Below are 18,646 nucleotides of genomic sequence, written 5' to 3'. Positions count from 1 at the left end.
AAGATGTCAATGTACATGTGAGAATCAAAGTTTCAAATAAATTACTCAGAAGGCCTCTTTACTGCAACATCAATAAAACATCTCAATTTACTCAAACACATAAAACTTTTTCACAGGTGCATTTTAGGGAAACTGCCTTTTAAGAAGTCAAGTAATGGATACAGCATTCACTTAAATACTGACTATAATAACTAGCAATTCCTCCTATAATAGATGACAACATAGTACAAAATATCAAACACATTAGCAGTGATCAAGATGAATTTTTATTGCACATTTGCTTATAAGTTTGCTTCTTTCAGATAGAGCTCAATTTTTTTGTTAGTTTCAGCAATTCTTCCATCATCTGAATTACAGCAGTGAATTTCTTGCATGTTCCCCTAGGCTCAGGTCCCAGAAAATAGAACACTAGCCTTCCCTATCTGTCTAGGTACTGGAGCATAGACAACATTTCCTAAAATTGTAACCACTCAAAAACAAACAGCATACTGTAAAGAAAACAATGTGTATGTCTTCATATAATCCAGGCTCAGAGAATTTCTGATAACATAATATTATAAACCCATCTTCTTCTAAATTATTTAATTCTTTTAATGTATAATTAAGCATTGATTTCAGAAAATTTTAACACTTTGGAAAACTGATTCTCTCACAATTAAGCTTTTATAAGGTCTCCCCTCCCACTAAGAAACAACCCCAATGACTCCAAATCTCATTAAGGAACTATTATCGTAGATTAAGCTGGTCAGTAGTGTTCCTATTTCCTTTCCACTGGACTCCATAGTTTAATGCAAATGGAGAATATGCTATCCAAGCTGAATAATATGGCATTTGAGCAGATCAAACTTTAAACAGACTAGAATGTTCATAGCTTGATGAACAAAAAAACACAAGAATGGAAAATTACTATGGTAAACACAAAATTTTGGCCATTAATGGAGCAAAAAAGTAATGGCTAATACTCCTACTTTAAGATAATCAACATTATAGAAAAAAAGAAGTGACAACAGCTATTTGGCAAAAATCTTCTAAATTATCCCAAGTTTTCAAATGGGAAGTTATTTTTAATGCATCACTCAAATTTTACACTTCAATCACTCACGTTTTCCTTTTTAGACCTATTCAGAAGAAACTATTCTATTTAAACTTAATCTAGTTTTTCCTCTGACACACTTTTAAAGAAAATTACTAAAATCTCGAGTCTAAGGAATTTTTTAATCACTCAAATATAAGCTTAAACTGCAGTATAGAAATGAGATCTTTCTTACTCTATCTAGAATGATCTTGTTACCACATTTGTGAAAACTCTTTTCCACAGCTTTTTTGTATGACAATCACAATTTATGAAAAACGCATCTCAATTCCACAGCAAACTAGCATCCATGCTTATTCCACATAGGTACTGCCAGTGGTCCCTGCGGTGTCCTTTCAACAATGACAAACTCATCAGGGTTGCCAAGTGCCTCGTAGAAAACCAATAAATCTTGTATTGCATGCTCCTCAATCTGAAAGGAGGGAAGAAGAAAAAAAGAGAGAAGACTTGTTTTACTCCTTTAATTGCCAACTGAGGAGGAGGATGTTAGCGTTCCATTTTCCTTCTGTGGAACTACCACTGTCTGAGAATACAACATATTGGAATTAAAATTAGGCATCCTACTATCCCCTTGGCAAGGAGAAGCCTTGAGGTCTCAGCTAGGATAATTAGATACACACCTTTCCTTGAATTTTAATGTTGAGTAGAAGAAAAAGAAACTGAAAATAGTTGTTATAATCCATTCATTGTGAGATAATTTCTGTTATTTTATAGGTCTTTGAACTTTTGCTTCTCAGATCTCTAGGGCAACTGCGGGTCTTTGTTTCCAAGCCTGGCTCTTTGGTCTTTCAGCTTAAGTCTATGGAATCTTAATATCCCTCAAATAAATTTTCTTTTCCTTAAGTAAGCCAGAATTGGTATGTGTTGCTTCAAGAATTCAATGATTCTTAGTGAACTTCCAAGGCAGGTGTAATATGCTAGATAATGCCAAATTCTCTACAGGTCACTCTTAAAACAGTTCAAAGAATCACCAGTGCTAAAAATGTTAGCATTATCACAATTTATTAGTTCTAAATTAGTTATCCTGAATATGTCAATACTTAAATTGCTGAATCTCAGTTTACTTTTATATTGCACTAGAGGCCCAGTGCACGAATTTGTGCATGGTGGGGGCCGGCCGGCCCTGTCCCTGGTCGAACTCCGGGTCGAGGGGACAATTTGCATATTAGCCTTTTATTATATAGGATTTGCATTTTAATCTATAAACATATGCACCTACACAAAGCAAACAAACATAATTTCTTGAGATCTAAGGATAAAATGTAGTGTAGAACTTCCCTAAATTAAACATATTTAGGCATATTCTTTACCTGAATCAAAGCCAAGGGTTTTTCTCGACTTCTGATAAGTGCTGCTTCCTGTTGTAGTTCCTCTTCTACAATAGATGCGAAAGTGACTGGGGCTACCACAGGAGGAGCAGTCAGTGAAGAAGATAACCAGGGACTGAAAGAATAATAATAATGAGTTTTCATTCATCTTCCTGAAGTTCTGCACACAGTACCTCCTTTGAAATACTCTAACAGTGTTACATTTTTTTCCCAGTGACCTACAACATAAGGGACCTGGGAACTTTTGCATTTAGTTAACAGAATGATGAGGTGAGAAACAGAAAAAAAAAGAACTAATATTTTATTTGGATTAGTGCTGTAGAGAAAACTTTGGAAAACTCCAAAAAGTGGGATGGGGCAGAAGCAATATAACAACAGAAAGGTAATTCAAACTGTGTAGCACAGCGTACTCAGAAAATACATTCTATTCAATATCATATTATCCCCAATATCCTAATATTCTCTGTCAGTGCTAAGCAATGGCCTATCCTTGGAGGTCCCAAAGCTAATCAAAAACCTCACTTGTGATTCTCCAGAAGGGGTGCGTCGGAAATGTGGCTGCCTTCTGGTCCTGGGGTGCCATGAGTAGAGCATCTGCAAAACAAATGCCAAACAGAAGATTAAAACTTCTAGTAACGTTAGTAACACTGCTTATTAACAGGAATCCAGAGGGAGAATGTGCTCCCAAACCAGGGACAGATTAATGTGTGCAGTTAGACTTACCTTTAAATTATCAGCAAAAAAAAATCTATATGTACTTATAAAATCTTATATATAATACACCATAAGGGAATATATTCATGGAGCCATTTATTGTAATCAAACATACATTAAGAAATGCAAAACAACTTTGTGAAGAATGTTTTACATCAATATTTTGACTAAAAAGTGATAAATTTGCACTAAGTTCCAAACATCATTTAGTTATAATGTTGATGAGATATAGTAGGCACTTAACTCATATTTTTATCAATTAGTCTAGGGTGAAATTAGTTTCATTATACCTCTTTTCTCTTAAAATTGAAGAACCTATCAATGACATTAAAAGAGCACTTACTTGTATATAAAAACAAGATAATTAGCATCTAAATTTTGTGAGCGACTAAAATATAGTAAATACTTTGACAAGCTAGGGACTATAGATAGAAAAGAAATATAAGATATGATCTCTACTTTCATGAAGAAACAACATATAAAATGACATATAATACAATAGAAAAGAATTTAAGACAGTGTCTAACAAACTGCGGTGTAGAGACCATAAGGACCTATATAAAAAAGATTTGGTTATTTGAGAGGGTCCCGAGCAGAAAGGGGTGTGGGATGAGGAGAATAGGAAGCATTCCTGTATGGGGGAAAATTAACAAAGGTACCACAGAGATGGGCCTAATTGTGGAATTTTAGAGTGAGAAAGGTACCTAGAGATTATCTAGATTAATCAAGTGCCCTCTTTCAGCAATGAGCAAACATAGACCTAGACGGGTTTAACAACAAAGTCTGAGAGTGAGCAAACAGGGCCTGAAATATTAACTTCCTGATTCATTTATGTACATCTACTGGGTGTGTGGCAGCACTATGGTGCTGAAAATCAAGTTGATTAAAACTCAGAAAGAACTTTGGTAGGGAAATTTTAAAATTTATTTAAGCAATGATAAAACATGACAATACTATAACTGATATCTATACCAATATGTACAAAAAACTATGGATTCACAGCTGAAATTAATAGGGAAGAGGACATACGCTGTTGGCTTCACTGAGGAAATGACATTAAAACTGAGGAGAGTGACAAAGGTTTTGGTCATACAAATACATGGACAGGTAAAAGATTTTGGTGGCTTTAAGTAAAAGTAAGCTGTTCTCTTCAATAGACAGAAGAGTATGGAAGAGATTAAAAGGGAAATAAAGTTACAATGAAACAGAGGAGCCAGAATGCAAAATGCAGTGAAAGCTAGAATGTTTAGACCTTACGTGTGGGCAAAGCTACTGAGAATATCTCCATATACTTATTTAATCTTTGCAATACTCTGGGAAGAAAGCATGTATTATTTCCCTTATACTGATGAGGAAACTAAGACTCAGAGCATTATGTAATTTGCCTGATTCACAACTTGGGTAAGTGGCAGAGACCAAACTCAAATCCAGGCCTTTTTCAGAGTACAGTGTGTTCCGTTATCACAAAGCTATCGTTATTTCTAGTATTCCCCTTAGTCTAGAATACATTCCACGACAAATGTCTTCTCATTCTTTAAGGACTGCCTCAAATATCACCTCCTCTCTGCTCCTACAACAAAATTACTCTTATACAGCTTCACATGCTGTATTATTATTGTTTATAATTCTGTTTTACTACTAGACTAGTCTCTCAAGGTATAGGACTGTGTCTCACTCATCTTTGTATCTCAGTGTCTAGAAGAACACCTGGAACATAGCTGTTTATGAAAAAGTAATTACAGAATAAATTGCTGAAGCAGAAAGCCAAAAGATTTTAAGAACGTGATAAAAGCAGAGGGCCTAGCCAGTGAGCTCAGTGATTGAGCGTTGACCTATGAACTAGGAGGTCATGGTTGGATTCTCAGTCAAGGCACATACCCAGGCTCAATCCCCGGTAGGGGGTGTGCAGAAGGCAGCCGATCAATGATTCTCTCTCATCATTGATATTTCTCTCTCTTCCTCTGAAATCAATAAATATATACATATATGGACATATATGTATATAAACATATATACACATATGTGTATATATATAAATATACGTGTGTGTGTGTGTGTATATATATATATATAATATAAATATACAAATATTTAAATGTATATTTAAAACCAGAGTGTGTGTGTGTGTGTGTGTGTGTGTGTGTGTTTGTTTTAAAGTTCTTTATTCCTTTGGATTACTGTAACTTTTTTCTTCCAGATGTAGGTGATGAAGTACAAATAGGTATAGTTACAGGTTAGTTTTAATGAAGTTCTATGATTTTATATCTACTGGACACCTAACCTATGATATCCAGTCTCCAGGATGAAATAAAAAAACAGGAGGAAAAAAAAAGCCAAAAATATGATCTAGATAGCTGCTGGGATAAACATATGAGATGATGAAAATCTAGATTAAAATGGCTGTAAAATAAATTTTAAAATTCTACATTCTGATGGAATAGATAACTACCTTAGAGACTAAATGCAAATTCCCTTAAGTTCTGTGAAAGGACCTAAAAGTCAGTCTAAAGCTGGAGATAACAGGCCTAACATAGTGACTTAATGGTGATCAGAAATCATCCTGGTGTCCAGAGATCAGCTAAAGTGTTTTGAAACTTTCAAAGAAATGGAAAAAATAATAATGTAGAACCAATTATTATTTGATTGTTAAGAAGCAGCAGCTACAAGCTCTCTTAGAAAATGGTATGTCACTGGCTAACAGAATTGAATATTAGGACTAAAGTATCTTATGTAGGCCTTGTTAAATCAAAGTTAAGCAATCAGAGCTTAAGTATAACAATTATCTATGAAACATTTTGTAATTTATAAAGTCCTGTCATATACATTAGTAAGTCTTATAATAAACCTACAGGATAGGCATTACTATTTTTATTTCATATATGATGAAGGAGAGGTTCAGGAAAGTTCACAGAGGCCTATTGTAAGCATTAGACTAAAACTCAAATCTGTTTCATAAAATTATAATCCCAGAATTCTAATAATTTTTCAGTGGATAATCTCATTAATTATAAAATCATCCAAACAACTTGAAGTCTATCAACATTTCATCTTTTTAAAACTATATATATATATTTTTATTGATTTCAGAGAAGAAAGGAGAGAGACAGAAACATCAATGATGAGAGAGAAGCATTGATCCATTGATTGGCTGCCTCCTGTATGCCCCCTACTGGGGGTTGAGCCTGCAACCCTGGCATGTGCCCTGACCAGAAATCAAACCTTGACTTTCTGGTTCATAGGCCCACACTCAAACACTGAGCCATGGTGACCAGGAAACATTTCATCTTAGAATGAAGTGAAATTGTTAAAAATAAAAAAATAGAGATATGATTAAGCAAGTATAAAAAAATTCTAAAATTTCAGATAATATAGCATTATTAAGCTTAAGGTATTTGAAACACATTGTTCCAATAAACAATGTGTATAAAATTTAGTCTTCTGAAGAGAAAAACAACTTTCCAGCAAAATCTTTCAAATATTTGTTCAAACTTAAGACCATTAATCTTGCTGAATTTAGACTTTAAGAGAAAACCAAATTACTTCTTGCTCACACAGTTGACTTTTTAAAAAAGGATTTTGTACTAGCTTAACTACAAATAAGATTAGAGCTGATATAACAATTCTTGTCTCGTAAGTAGTTTTTCTTACTAATTAAAAACACAAGATCACATGTTCTGCTCAGAATTACACAAGGAGGTATTTAAGTGAAAGGAAAATGAAAGAAAACATTTTAAAATGAAAAAGAACACATAAGTAATAATAAACAGAAATTGCATAAATCTCCCTTTACTACATTTTTACATCCCCAAATAACATTGCCATTCTTGGATTTCACTGGCCTTGAGGTGGGGAGGGGGGGAATCACATTTTTAACAATTAAAACAAGAACGTGTGATAGGTAGAATTTCTTGAGATAAGTCCCCTAATCCCTGCCCCTATCCTCACCCCCTGGGCCCAATTCCCTCAAGAACTATAAGGATTCCCATCTTCTTGCTTTAATTCCCACCATTTCCTCTGTTTACACTGTCTCTCTTCTTTTAAAAATTCCATTTTATGTTCAAAAACTTGGGCAATGAAACGTATTAATATTTTTTCTATTATTACTTATATGACCATAAAGATAATGATCAAATATTTGGGATTGAATACATGAAAGTATTTATGAAATAATACAACTGTGGCCCAGTCATTTTTTTTCCTCCTCTGAACCCTCATCTGGCACTTAGTCAGCTATTGCTCTATGACTTCTTTAATACTATTAAACTGTACGGCAATTCCATTCTCGTTTTGTCATTTAACTTGTGTGTGTGCATATTTAGACTTACTGAATACATTTCAAACACATTTAAGGCTAGGCCCATGTATTATAATTTTACATATACCCAAGAGGCCAGCAGAATTTTGTCCATATATCAGGTGTCCCATAATTCAGTGAATTAATAAATATTTTACTTTGTTATGGTTTATCATTTCCTTTTAAAAACTCACTTATGATTACATTATGACCTATGGTGAAATTAAAATTGAAAACTCAAGCTGTTTTCTTTCCCAGTGATCAAATGATAACACATTGCTATTTAAAACACCAACTTCCACTTCTACCCAACGTATGGATGGCATAATACTATCATATACTCCTGTCACTAAAATTTCCAAAATAGTACAATAGCACATAACACCATTCACAATTAAGAGCCCTGATGTTATAGCACACTCTAGTGATCAACTATGGAACCACATGTCCTTAAAATTGTAGAGTTCCATAAAAATAAAATTATGTATCCCTGCCCTGGCTGATGTGTCTCAGTTGAGCATTGTCCCGTGCACCAAAAGGTTGCAGATTCGGTTCCAAGTCAGAGCACAAATCCAGGTTCAGTCCCCAAATGGGGTACATACAGGAGGCAACCAATGGATTTTTGACATTCCTCTCTCTCTAAAATCAAAGCACATTTTTAAAACATTTATTTATCCAAAGAAAATAATAAATTTTAATGTATAGTTATATTTAAAATATTTTAAAAATGAATGTAATACTTCATACATCTAAGGAATACAATATCACTTGCTATATTACAAACGTTACTTGAGGCAGAGCTATAATTTTATTTCATTTATTTATCCTGTCATTCAAAAAATGCTCACTGAGCACCTACTAATGCTAGGGAACATTCTGAGTATTGGTGATGAGCAAAGAGATCAATCTTCCTTGCTGTCACTGAACTATGGAGTTGAATATACAGACATTAAATACTTGTAGCAGAAAACATTAAAGAATCCTACTAATAAAAAGTATAACTGAGAAGTGTGATAAGTGAGAAGTGCACTGAGGACATACATAACAGGAACCTAACCCAAAAAGGGAAGTCAGACTTTTCCGAAGAATATGACTGAACAGAGACTGAAAGAAAGTCAGAGTCAACTAGTCAAGGGGTAGGTAGGTAGAAAGAAGGAAATGGCCCGGCCTACATGGCTCAGTGGTTGAGCATCGACCTATGAAACAAGAGGTGATGGTTCGATTCCCAGTCACAGCACATGCTGGGGTTGTGGGCTTGATCCTGTGTGGGGTATGTAGGAGGCAGCTCATCAATGATTCTCTCTCATCATTGATGGTTCTCTCCTTCTCCCTTCCTCTCTGAAATAAAAATGTATTTAAAAAAAAAAAGAATTGGCATTTGAGAAACTAAGAAAAGGCCAAGATGGCTAGAATTCAGAGATCACATTAAAAGATAAAGCTAAAGAGGTTGGCAGGAGCCAGGCTAGGTAGGCCCTGAAGACCATATAAGAATTCTAGCTTTTATTCTAAGAGAACTCAAATCTGCATTTTAAAGAGAACCTACTGGCTTAGTATATTGAAGGATAGGAAGAAAGGCTATGGCAGGACCAGTTAGGAGGCCTACTCAGGTGACCAGGTGAAAGATCACAAGTCTGAATGGGGGTGATAACAGTAGAGATAAAGTTTAGTATATGGATTTAAGAAATATTTAAGAGATAAAAATGGCATGTCCCAGTGACACACTGGACATTGGTGAGGAAGATGGATATGTCAAATGCCATTTATCAAGGAAGAAAAATAGGCTGTTTAATGTCTTCTCTATATATTTGTTTGATTTTGATTTTATAAGAGAGGTATGAGGAAAATATTAAGTTTGGATTTGAACATACAGTGTAAAGTGTTTCTGAACATCCAAATGGGACAGAGATATCAAGAAGGCAGTTGGATAACTAAGTCTGAAGCTCAGATGATAGATGTGGGCAAGCAATATAAACGTTGAGTAGCTGATAACTGAACATAATCTCATGAAATAGATGGTATAGAAAGAATAGCCTATATAATAAAAGCCTAATATGCCAAGTGTCCAACAGTTCGACCAGTTGCTATGACACGCACTGACCACCAGAGGGGACAGACACTCCGATTGCAGGTTAGCTTGCTGCTGGGGTCTGGCAGATGGGGACTGGGCGAGTCTAGCCGGACATGCCCTGGAGCCTTCCCGCAGTCCCTCCCCGGCCCCGATTGTGCACCAGTAGGTTCCCTCGGCCCGGCCTGCGCCCTCTTGCAATCTGGGACCCTTTGGGGGTCCATGCACCGGGCCTCTAGTAAAGTGATATGAGAAAATGACCTGTAATTGAACTTCAAGTACAATGAGTCACATAAAAGTCTATGTGGTTAGCAACATGGAGGTCACTGATAAACTTAGTCTGAACTGTTTGTTTAGTAATGGGACTGGAAGCCAGAATATATTATGAAGTGAGTGGGAGCTGACAGCTCTTTGGAGAAATCTGGCTGTGAAGGGAGTAGGGCATTGGTAATGATAGGACAAGTGCCAGAAGAAAGTGTGGGGGTTGAGCGAGGGACTGACTACCTTACCCAGACCACATGAGAGTCCTGAGCATATTCAAAACCAGATGGGAAGAACCTACTTAAAGGGAAAAGGCTGAATATCCACAAGAAAAGAGAGGCTTAATTCATAGTTTAAGGATTTTGAAGTGTAAAGGGGTTAAGATACAAACAAAGGTATAAGTATTAGCCTTAGATGGAAAGGATAACTCTTCTACTTCAAAACAAAAAAGGAGGGTAAGATGAATATAAATAGAGGCAGATTTGTGTATCTCACAGTAGGAAAATAAAGAAGTTGCATTTCTGTCTATTTGAAAACACAGTCTACAGGATATCAGTTGTTATACATCTTACAAAACCAATGATATTCTTATGTTTTTCTTATACAAAAAATACTATATATTATATTCAGAGGATAATAACCAAATTTAAAAAAATTTTCTAATTAAAAAAACTTGTCTGGAATAGATGTACTTAATGAGATATTTTTAAATGACTATTTTTAAAATTTTCTATTACAGTTTACAGTCAATATTATTTTGTATTAGTTTCAGATATATAGCATAGTGGTTAGAAAATCATGTACTTTACAGAGTGGTCCCCCTGCTGGCCCAGTATATAGTTATTATAACACTGGCCTGGTGCACGAAATTCGTGCACATTAAAAGGGAATTAGAGGAAATATTTTAATATTGCTATTTGCCCTTTCTCTATAATAGAAGTATCAGAGATGAAAGAAAATTAGTAAAATGTATATGAAAATCTTCCTCCTGTCAGAGTCTGGGGCGTGCCACGGGACCCAGAGTCAAGTCCCCGCCCACCCGAGTGTACCTCAAAATTGCATGAGACCCAGACCCGGCTGGCTCCACCCCCATCAAGCCCCGCCGGGCAGGGAGGCACAGGCTCAGGTCCACCGTCAAGCCCCGCTGGGTGGGTGGCGCAGCCTCAGGACCCCGACACACCCTCAGGTGGCCCGGCGCCGGGGTGGGGGGCGCAGCCTGAGGTTCCCCATCAAGTCCCACTGGGCAGGGTGCACAGCCTCAGGTCCCCCGCCCTAGCCCGGTGCCACACAGCCTCAGGTCCCTGCTGATCGCTCATTACAGCTCATTACGGGATCCCCACCTCCGCCGTGGGCGCAGCCATCTTATGTTACAGGAACCCCGCCTCCACTGTGGGCACAGCCATCTTGTGATGGTGTGACAGAGTAGGGATCAATTTGCATATTACCTCTTTATTATATAGGATTAACTATATTGCCTATACTGTAACTTACATCTCTATGATTATTCTGTAACTACCAATTTGTACTCCATAATCCCTTCACCTTTTTCATGTAGCACCTCAACCCTGCCCTTTGTCAACAGTCTGTTCTATGTATCTAAGTCTATTTGTTTTGTTCTTAGATTCATATAGAATTGAAATAATATGGTATTTTCCTGTCTCTGTCTGATTTCACTCTTTTTATGGCCAAGTAGCATTCCATTGTTTACATGTACCATTGCTTTATTATCCACTTATCTATTGATGGCACTTGGGTTGCTTCTATAGCTTGGCTATTATAAATAACATTGAAATGAGCATAGGGTTGTATATATTCTTTCAAATTAGTGTTTCTTGGATATATTCCCAGAAGTGGAATTGATGGATCATAAGGCAATTCCATTTATTTTTTGAGGAACCTCCACACTGTTTTTCATAGTGGCTGCACCAATCTGCATTCCCATCAACAGTGCACTAGGGATCCCTTTTCTCCACATTCTTGCCAACACTTCTTTGTTGATTTACAGATGATAGCTATTCTGACAGGTGTGAGGTGTTATCTCATTGTGGTTTTGATTTGCATTTTTCTGATGATTAGTTATATTGAGCATCATTTTATGTCTATTGGCCATCTATATGTTTCCTTTGGAGAAATGTCTACTCAGGTCTTCTGCCCACTTTTTAATAGGGTTGTTTTTCTGGTGTTATCTGAGTTTTTTATACATTTTGGATATTAACACCTTATTAGATGTATCATTGGAAAATATCTTCTCCCACTCAATATGTTGCCTTTTCGTTTTGTTGATGGTTTCCCTTGCTGTGCAAAACCTTTTTAGTCTGATGTAGTCCCATTTGTTTATTTTTCTTTTGTTTCCCTTGCCCAAGAAGATATGTCAGAAAAAATGTTGCTAAGAGAAATGTCAGAAATTTTACTGCCTATCATTTCTTCTAGTTTTATGGTTTCAGATTTTACATTTAAGTCTTTAATCCATTTTGACTTTATTCTTGTACTAGAGGCCTGGTCCACGAAATTCGTGCACTTGGGGGGTGGGTGGGAGTCCTTCAGCCCGGTGTGTGCCCTCTTACAGTCTGGACGCCCAGGGGGAGCAGGCCTAAGCCATCAGTTAGACATCCTTAGCGCTGCTGCAGAGGCAGGAGAGGCTCCCGCCACCGCTGCTGCGCTTGCCAGCCATGAGCCCAGTTTCTGGCTAAGCGGCGCTCCCACTGTGGGAGCGCACTGACCACCAGGGGGCAGCTCCTGCGTTGAGTGTTTGCCCCCTGGTGGTCAGTGCGCATCATAGCGACCGTCGTTCCGCTGTTCGGTTGCATATTACCCTTTTATTATATAGGATATAGGATAGAGTGTAAGAAGATGGTTTAGTTTCACTTTTGTGCATGTATGTTTCCAATATTCCCAACACTATTTATTGAATAAACTGTCTTTTACTCCATTGAATGTTCTTGCTTCCTTCATCGTAGATTAATTGACTGTATAGGCGTGGGTTCATTTCTGGGTTCTCTATTCAGTTCCATTGATCTATGTGTCTGTTTTAATACCAGCACCATACTTTTTTTATTACTATAGTATTATAGTATAGTTTGATATCAAATAGTGTAATATCTCCCACTTTGTTCTTCTTTTAAGATTTCTTTTGGGGTCTTTCGTGTTTTCATACAAATTTTTGAATTATTTGTTCCTGTTCTGTAAAATACACCATTGTATTTTGATAGGAGTTGTGTTGATTCTATAGATTGCTTTGGGTAGTATGAACATTTTAATGATATTAATTCTTCCTATCCATGAGTATAGTATATGCCTCCATTTATTACTAATCTTATTTGATTTCTTTCTTGAATGTCTTAAAATTTTCTGAGGACAGGTCTATTTTAAAACATTTATAATCATGTATGTAACAGATACAAAATACCTGTGTACGTGTACAAGTGGCACTCAAATGTAGTTAGGCAAACATTTAAGAGATTACATGTATGCATTTAAAATTTGAAACCTCTTTTAAAAGCATACAGGACTTAAAAAATCAGGATCAAAAATAGCTAGCTAGACAAATAAACTGGAAACACCCAAATGTCCATCAATAGATGCAGACTGTTTTCCATCCATAAAATGAAATACTACTCAGCAATAAAATGTAATGAACCATTAATACACATAGCAACTTGAATGAATCTCAAAATAGATGCTGAGTAAAAAACGATTTTTTAAAACATACATACTGAATGAATCCATCGACACAAAACTCCAGAACATACAAGCTAGTCTATACTGACAGAAGAGGTTAGTAATTGCATGGGAGGGAGGAAGGGATTACCAAGGGGAATGAAAAAATTTCTGGGAATGAGTTAACATTCACTGTCGTCAGCGTGGTTGGTGATAATGGTTTAATGGGTGTATTCACATGCCAAAACTTCCAAATATATAGTACTTTAAATATATACAGTTTATTATTAACCAATTATACCAAAATAAAGCTTCAAAAAATAGACATGTTAATTCCAAATGTATAAAAATCTGCCTCTTAAATATTTAAAGATTACTTCAGAACATAAAACTACCATAGAAGATTTTAAGGAAGAAAATGTGTAAGTTTATTACCTTGCAACTTTTGGAGCCTGGGGATTTTCAATTCCTTTAAAACAAACTTTTTTGACATGATCTCCTGCACTATGCCCAGTTATAGATTTTTTTTCTTCTACTAAAAAATCCCGGAATGATTTGGATGAAAATGAATGTAGAGAAGATCCCCTATAAAAGACAACAGAGGTTATGTTAAAATATTCACTTTTTAAAAAGCTCATTGCTTAAAGGCAAAGGTGAGAATATAGACCAAAAATTTTATAGTTGTATACATTAAAGTTTTTAATGCAATGTTGGAATTTTTTGCTATTAACTGTGGTGAGCTAATCAAAATTATGTGATAAGAATGAATAAGTGATATTAATAACAGCTATTACAACTATATCTCAGGTAACAACAAAAACTGTGCTCACTAAATTAAATAATTAAGCTCAGCAGAGGAAACATTCATTACTTCTGCTAAATAATGCTGATAGTTTTATTTCTTGATCTGATTTCTAATTGCACAAGATTGTTTAGTTTGTGAAACCTCATCAATCCATACACTTCTAAGTGTATATGTTTCAATAAAAAGTCATTTAAAGTATAAACCTAAGTTTACATGGACAGAATAGAGGAAATAAAATAAATTACACCCAACATAGGTGTAATACTTTGAGTATTAGTTAATCAAAAAAACAGGCAAAACATTAAAAATTACCTATACAGATTGTTTTAGCTTCCAAAGATTTCATACTTATTTATGGTATCAGAATCTTTTTATCAACCAATCAGTGTTTTACTTTACAGTCAAGAATGTAAAAAGGATTGACAGGGTGGCAGTCAGGATTAGGCACACAGGCTCTGTTGCTAGACTTGAGTTCAAATCTTGGCTCTGTCATACACCAGCTTTGACCTTGGGAGGTTACTTAACCTCTAGATCAACTGTTTTCAACCTGTGGGTCGCGACCCCTTTGGGGGTCGAACGACCCTTTCACAGGGGTCGCCTAAGACCATCGGAAAACACATATATAATCACATATTGTTTACAGTAGCAAAATTACAGTTATGAAGTAGCAACGGAAATAATTTTATGGTTGGGGGTCACCACAACATGAGGAACTGTATTAAAGGGTCGCGGCATTAGGAAGGTTGAGAACCACTGCTCTAGATGCTTCAGTTTCCTCATCAATAACATAGTTATACTAATACCATCTCCATCATAACAGTTCTGAGGATCAACTATTAATTTATGTATTTTAAACAGTACCTGACTCAGAGAAATGCTATATAAATCCTCTACTATCCATAATTTTCACATTTAACAAAACTAACTTATTTTTATTTAAGAGGAAAAGAAAATGAAAACACAGAAGTTCTGACATGAATAAATATAATCAGTTTATAGGCTTAGTATCTCTTTCCTTCCTAAAGTCTGACTTGGAAAAAATTAATTCAAAAAGAAACTCTAGTTATTATTTTGTACACTAGAACTACACTGTACCCTTAGCATCATTTTCAGAACCTATAACATTAGAAAGTCAAAATTATGAACAATAATAATATAAGCAATTTCCTAGTCTAATTTTAAATTTTTCCCATTTTTATTTATTCAGAAAATAAAATGACCATGTTAAGCAAACAAAATGCTAACCAGATAATTCCCCCAAACGTTAAATTCATACTTTTAAGATACCATAAAATCCACATCCAGATTAAGTTCATAAACTACAGGGTAGGGCAAAAAGTAGGTTTATGGTTGTTCATATGGAAAATACTACTACAAGAATAAACTTTCATGTACTCACAACTATAAACCTATTATTGCCCTACTCTGTATCTGGGGTACCCCATAAAAAACAAGGCCTTCTAAATTTCTGTATCTTGTTTGAATAACTCATTTGTACCTGCCTCTGACCAAACCATATTTGCAAAAGACTTTTTTACATGTATCATCTCATTTAATCCTTACAATAACAATCCTGACAGAGAAGTATTTTTTCATCACCACAATAAGTACAACCAAAGTTCAGTGATCTCAACAATCGTAAAATCACCAGAGATAAGGCAGAACTGGGAGCGAAACACAATTCTTAATGACAACAAAACTCATACTTTGTCATCTAGACTACCACTCCCTTCAATAAGAAATCAAGACAACATTCCTTATTAAGTGCCAAAGATGGCAGGAAAATAATGATGATTCACACTTTGCTTTATTAACATACGAGGTAAACATCCATAACAAAATTAGCTAAAAAATTTTTACCAAATTTCTATTTACTCAATAAAGATTGAATGAACACAAATGCTTCACATAAGATTTTTCTATTTTTAAGAAGTCATTAAAAATTCAATACATTAAGGAAATCAGTTAATCATGTGACCACATTACAAATTAAGTTACTATTTGTTTATATAATATTGATGGTGCTGTGTTAAATGTTCCATATATTACCTCCTGTGAAATAGGTACTGTGAAATCTTCACAGTACCCTTGTGAAATAGAAACTATTTTTAGCTCTATTCATGAACAAGAAAAGTAAGACAGAGAAAGGTTAAATAACTGATCTAAGTTCACAATGCTACCAAGTAATAGATCTACCAATAAAGTCAGGCAAGGCTCACTCCAGAACCCCAGCCTAATCACTATACTCTACTGCTGTATCCACATTTAAGTCATTTATCCTAAGTAAAATCTTAGCTCATTATGACAGAAATTTTCTCTATAGATGTGTAACAGCAACATGGCCTACTAAAAATACTTCAAAAGAAATTTACCTGACTTTGACTTTAAAATTTCCCCAAAATACGTATATACACAGAACATTAAAAAAAAGTATATATATACAAAAGAACCACTCCCCATTTCTTTACCAATACCTTTCTCCTCCCAAAAGCACACATACCTGAAGGTTTCTACTGGTAAACAGGGTAACTATGGTGTAAAGTACTGTATCATTAGTCATTTGGGAACATGCTGGCAAACACTCTTGCCAGAAAATCTGCTGAATATCTCCTATAAGCAATTCACATCTCTAAACACAGAAACTTCACAATAATGTGTATAAAAAGCATAAGTTGTTAGATTCACCCTAGAGGTAATTCAGGGACTTCTAGATGTGGTGATCTGTACCCTAAAAGCTTTTTTTTTAAAGTTAGTTATAACATCTCCTTAAGAGTAAATATAGGTAACAGTATTTACAAAAGAACAAACTTACAAATTCATTAATCATGCACAGTAGTTACCTATAAAATGTCTTACGCAGGTTTTTTCAAATGAGTTCTATTATTCTTTCCACTGATCATGCCATACTTTAAAAGAGTGTCTGATTTCCTATGATTTTACTTTCCTAACTCATAGGCTAGGAACTTCACAGAGAAGCATTTGTAGATATTTGTATCCACTCAAAAATTTAATCAAGATTTGTTTCTCAGCTAAAGCAGCCCTAAAAATTTTGCTTTAATGAACAAAATTCCTAGCTCTAAAAAGTTCAATAACTGAAATTAGTCTATTATAACTTATAGGCTAGCTCTAAATGGGATTTGGAAGAATTAACAGTCAGAAATCAAGCCAGGCCACAAAGACTTCTTCCACTGAAGATTTATTTCTCCAAGTAAAACACTGGATAATGCAAACTGGCCAACTCCCATATATACTTGGTGTTTTCACATTAGATTTAAAATTCAATTGGCTAGAACTTCATTCTAGAGCAAGAACCAGTTACTTTTAATACTTACTGTCACATCTAACTGCAAACAGCAGGAGTACAACTATATGCTGGGAGTCATTGTGAATGAATGTTTGAACAAACTAGTAAAACTCCTTATTACAACCAGAGGCAGATGCAGAAGGCTAACTTGTGATTTGCTAATGAATTGTACATTAACCTTAATATTAAAATAACCAGAGTATAAAAAATCTTCTAAAAAAATAAAATCGCATTAGATAATCCATCAGGATGTTCCTTTGAGAAGTATTGTTAAATGGATGATAAATCACTACAGTAATGAATATATTCTATAAATACAATCTATAAATCAGATAAAAATGCTAATTTCAGATTAATTTTCTACTTTTTAAAAGCAGAGCAATTTAAATGTAACAACTTTGTTTAGACCAACACTTACAAGGAATATTGTCAGGAAAACAAATCTACTCCATTTTTAATTTCTTCAAGCATATATTACATGTATTTACACTAAATGTATATCTGATTAAAAATCAAGTGATATACTTTCTGATTGGTGTTTCTGTTTTCTTGGGATATATTCCTAGAAGTGGGATAACAGGGTCAAATGGGAGTTCCATTTTTAGTTTTTTGAGGAAACTCCATACTGTCTTCCATAGTGGCTGCACCAGTCTGCATTCCCACCAGCAGTGCACAAGTGTTCCTTTTTCTCCACATCCTCTCCAGCACTTGTCGTTTGTTGATTTGTTGATGATAGCCAGTCTGACAGGTGTGAGATGGTACCTCATTGTTGTTTTGATTTGCATCCCTCGGATGATTAGTGACTTTGAGCATGTTTTCATATGTCTCTTGGCTTTCTGAATGTCCTCTTTTGAAAAGTGTCTATTTAGATCCTTTGCCCATTTTTTGATTGGATTGTTTATCTTCTTTTTGTTAATTTGTATGAGTTCCCTATAAATTTTGGAGATTAGGCCCTTATCAGATATGACGTTGGCAAATATGTTTTCCCACGCAGTGGGTTTTCTTGTTGTTTTGTTGATGGTTTCTTTTGCTGTGCAGAAGCTTTTTATTTTGATGTAGTCCCATTTGTTCATTTTCTCTTTAGTTTCAACTGCCCTAGGAGCTGTATCAGTGAAGAAATTGCTT

The 18,646-nt window shown here is 35.2% G+C and overlaps 1 protein-coding gene across 5 annotated transcripts in view; it reads right to left on the bottom strand.

Annotated features, from left to right (window-relative positions):
- Window positions 1–243: 243 nt before the first annotated feature.
- Window positions 244–18,646, bottom strand: part of IBTK (inhibitor of Bruton tyrosine kinase) — an 82,641-nt gene continuing 64,238 nt past the window's right edge. For 4 of the 5 annotated variants that reach the window (XM_006090353.3, XM_014457211.2, XM_006090355.3 and 1 more), the window contains 4 exons: window positions 13,848–13,997; window positions 2,944–3,015; window positions 2,404–2,536; window positions 244–1,505 (listed from right to left, as the gene is read on the bottom strand). In XM_006090353.3, coding sequence (XP_006090415.1) covers window positions 1,374–1,505; window positions 2,404–2,536; window positions 2,944–3,015; window positions 13,848–13,997 — 487 coding nt within the window. In that variant the 3' untranslated portion in view covers window positions 244–1,373. The remainder of the gene's footprint in view (window positions 1,506–2,403; window positions 2,537–2,943; window positions 3,016–13,847; window positions 13,998–18,646) is intronic. The other variant, XM_006090354.3, reaches the window with a different exon arrangement.

This window comes from Myotis lucifugus, unplaced genomic scaffold (genome assembly GCF_000147115.1).
Source record: "Myotis lucifugus unplaced genomic scaffold, Myoluc2.0 scaffold_71, whole genome shotgun sequence".
Classification (NCBI taxonomy): Eukaryota; Metazoa; Chordata; class Mammalia; order Chiroptera; family Vespertilionidae; genus Myotis; species Myotis lucifugus.
Note: the sequence above shows the minus strand (reverse complement) of the source record. Positions and strands in the feature narration are given on the sequence as shown.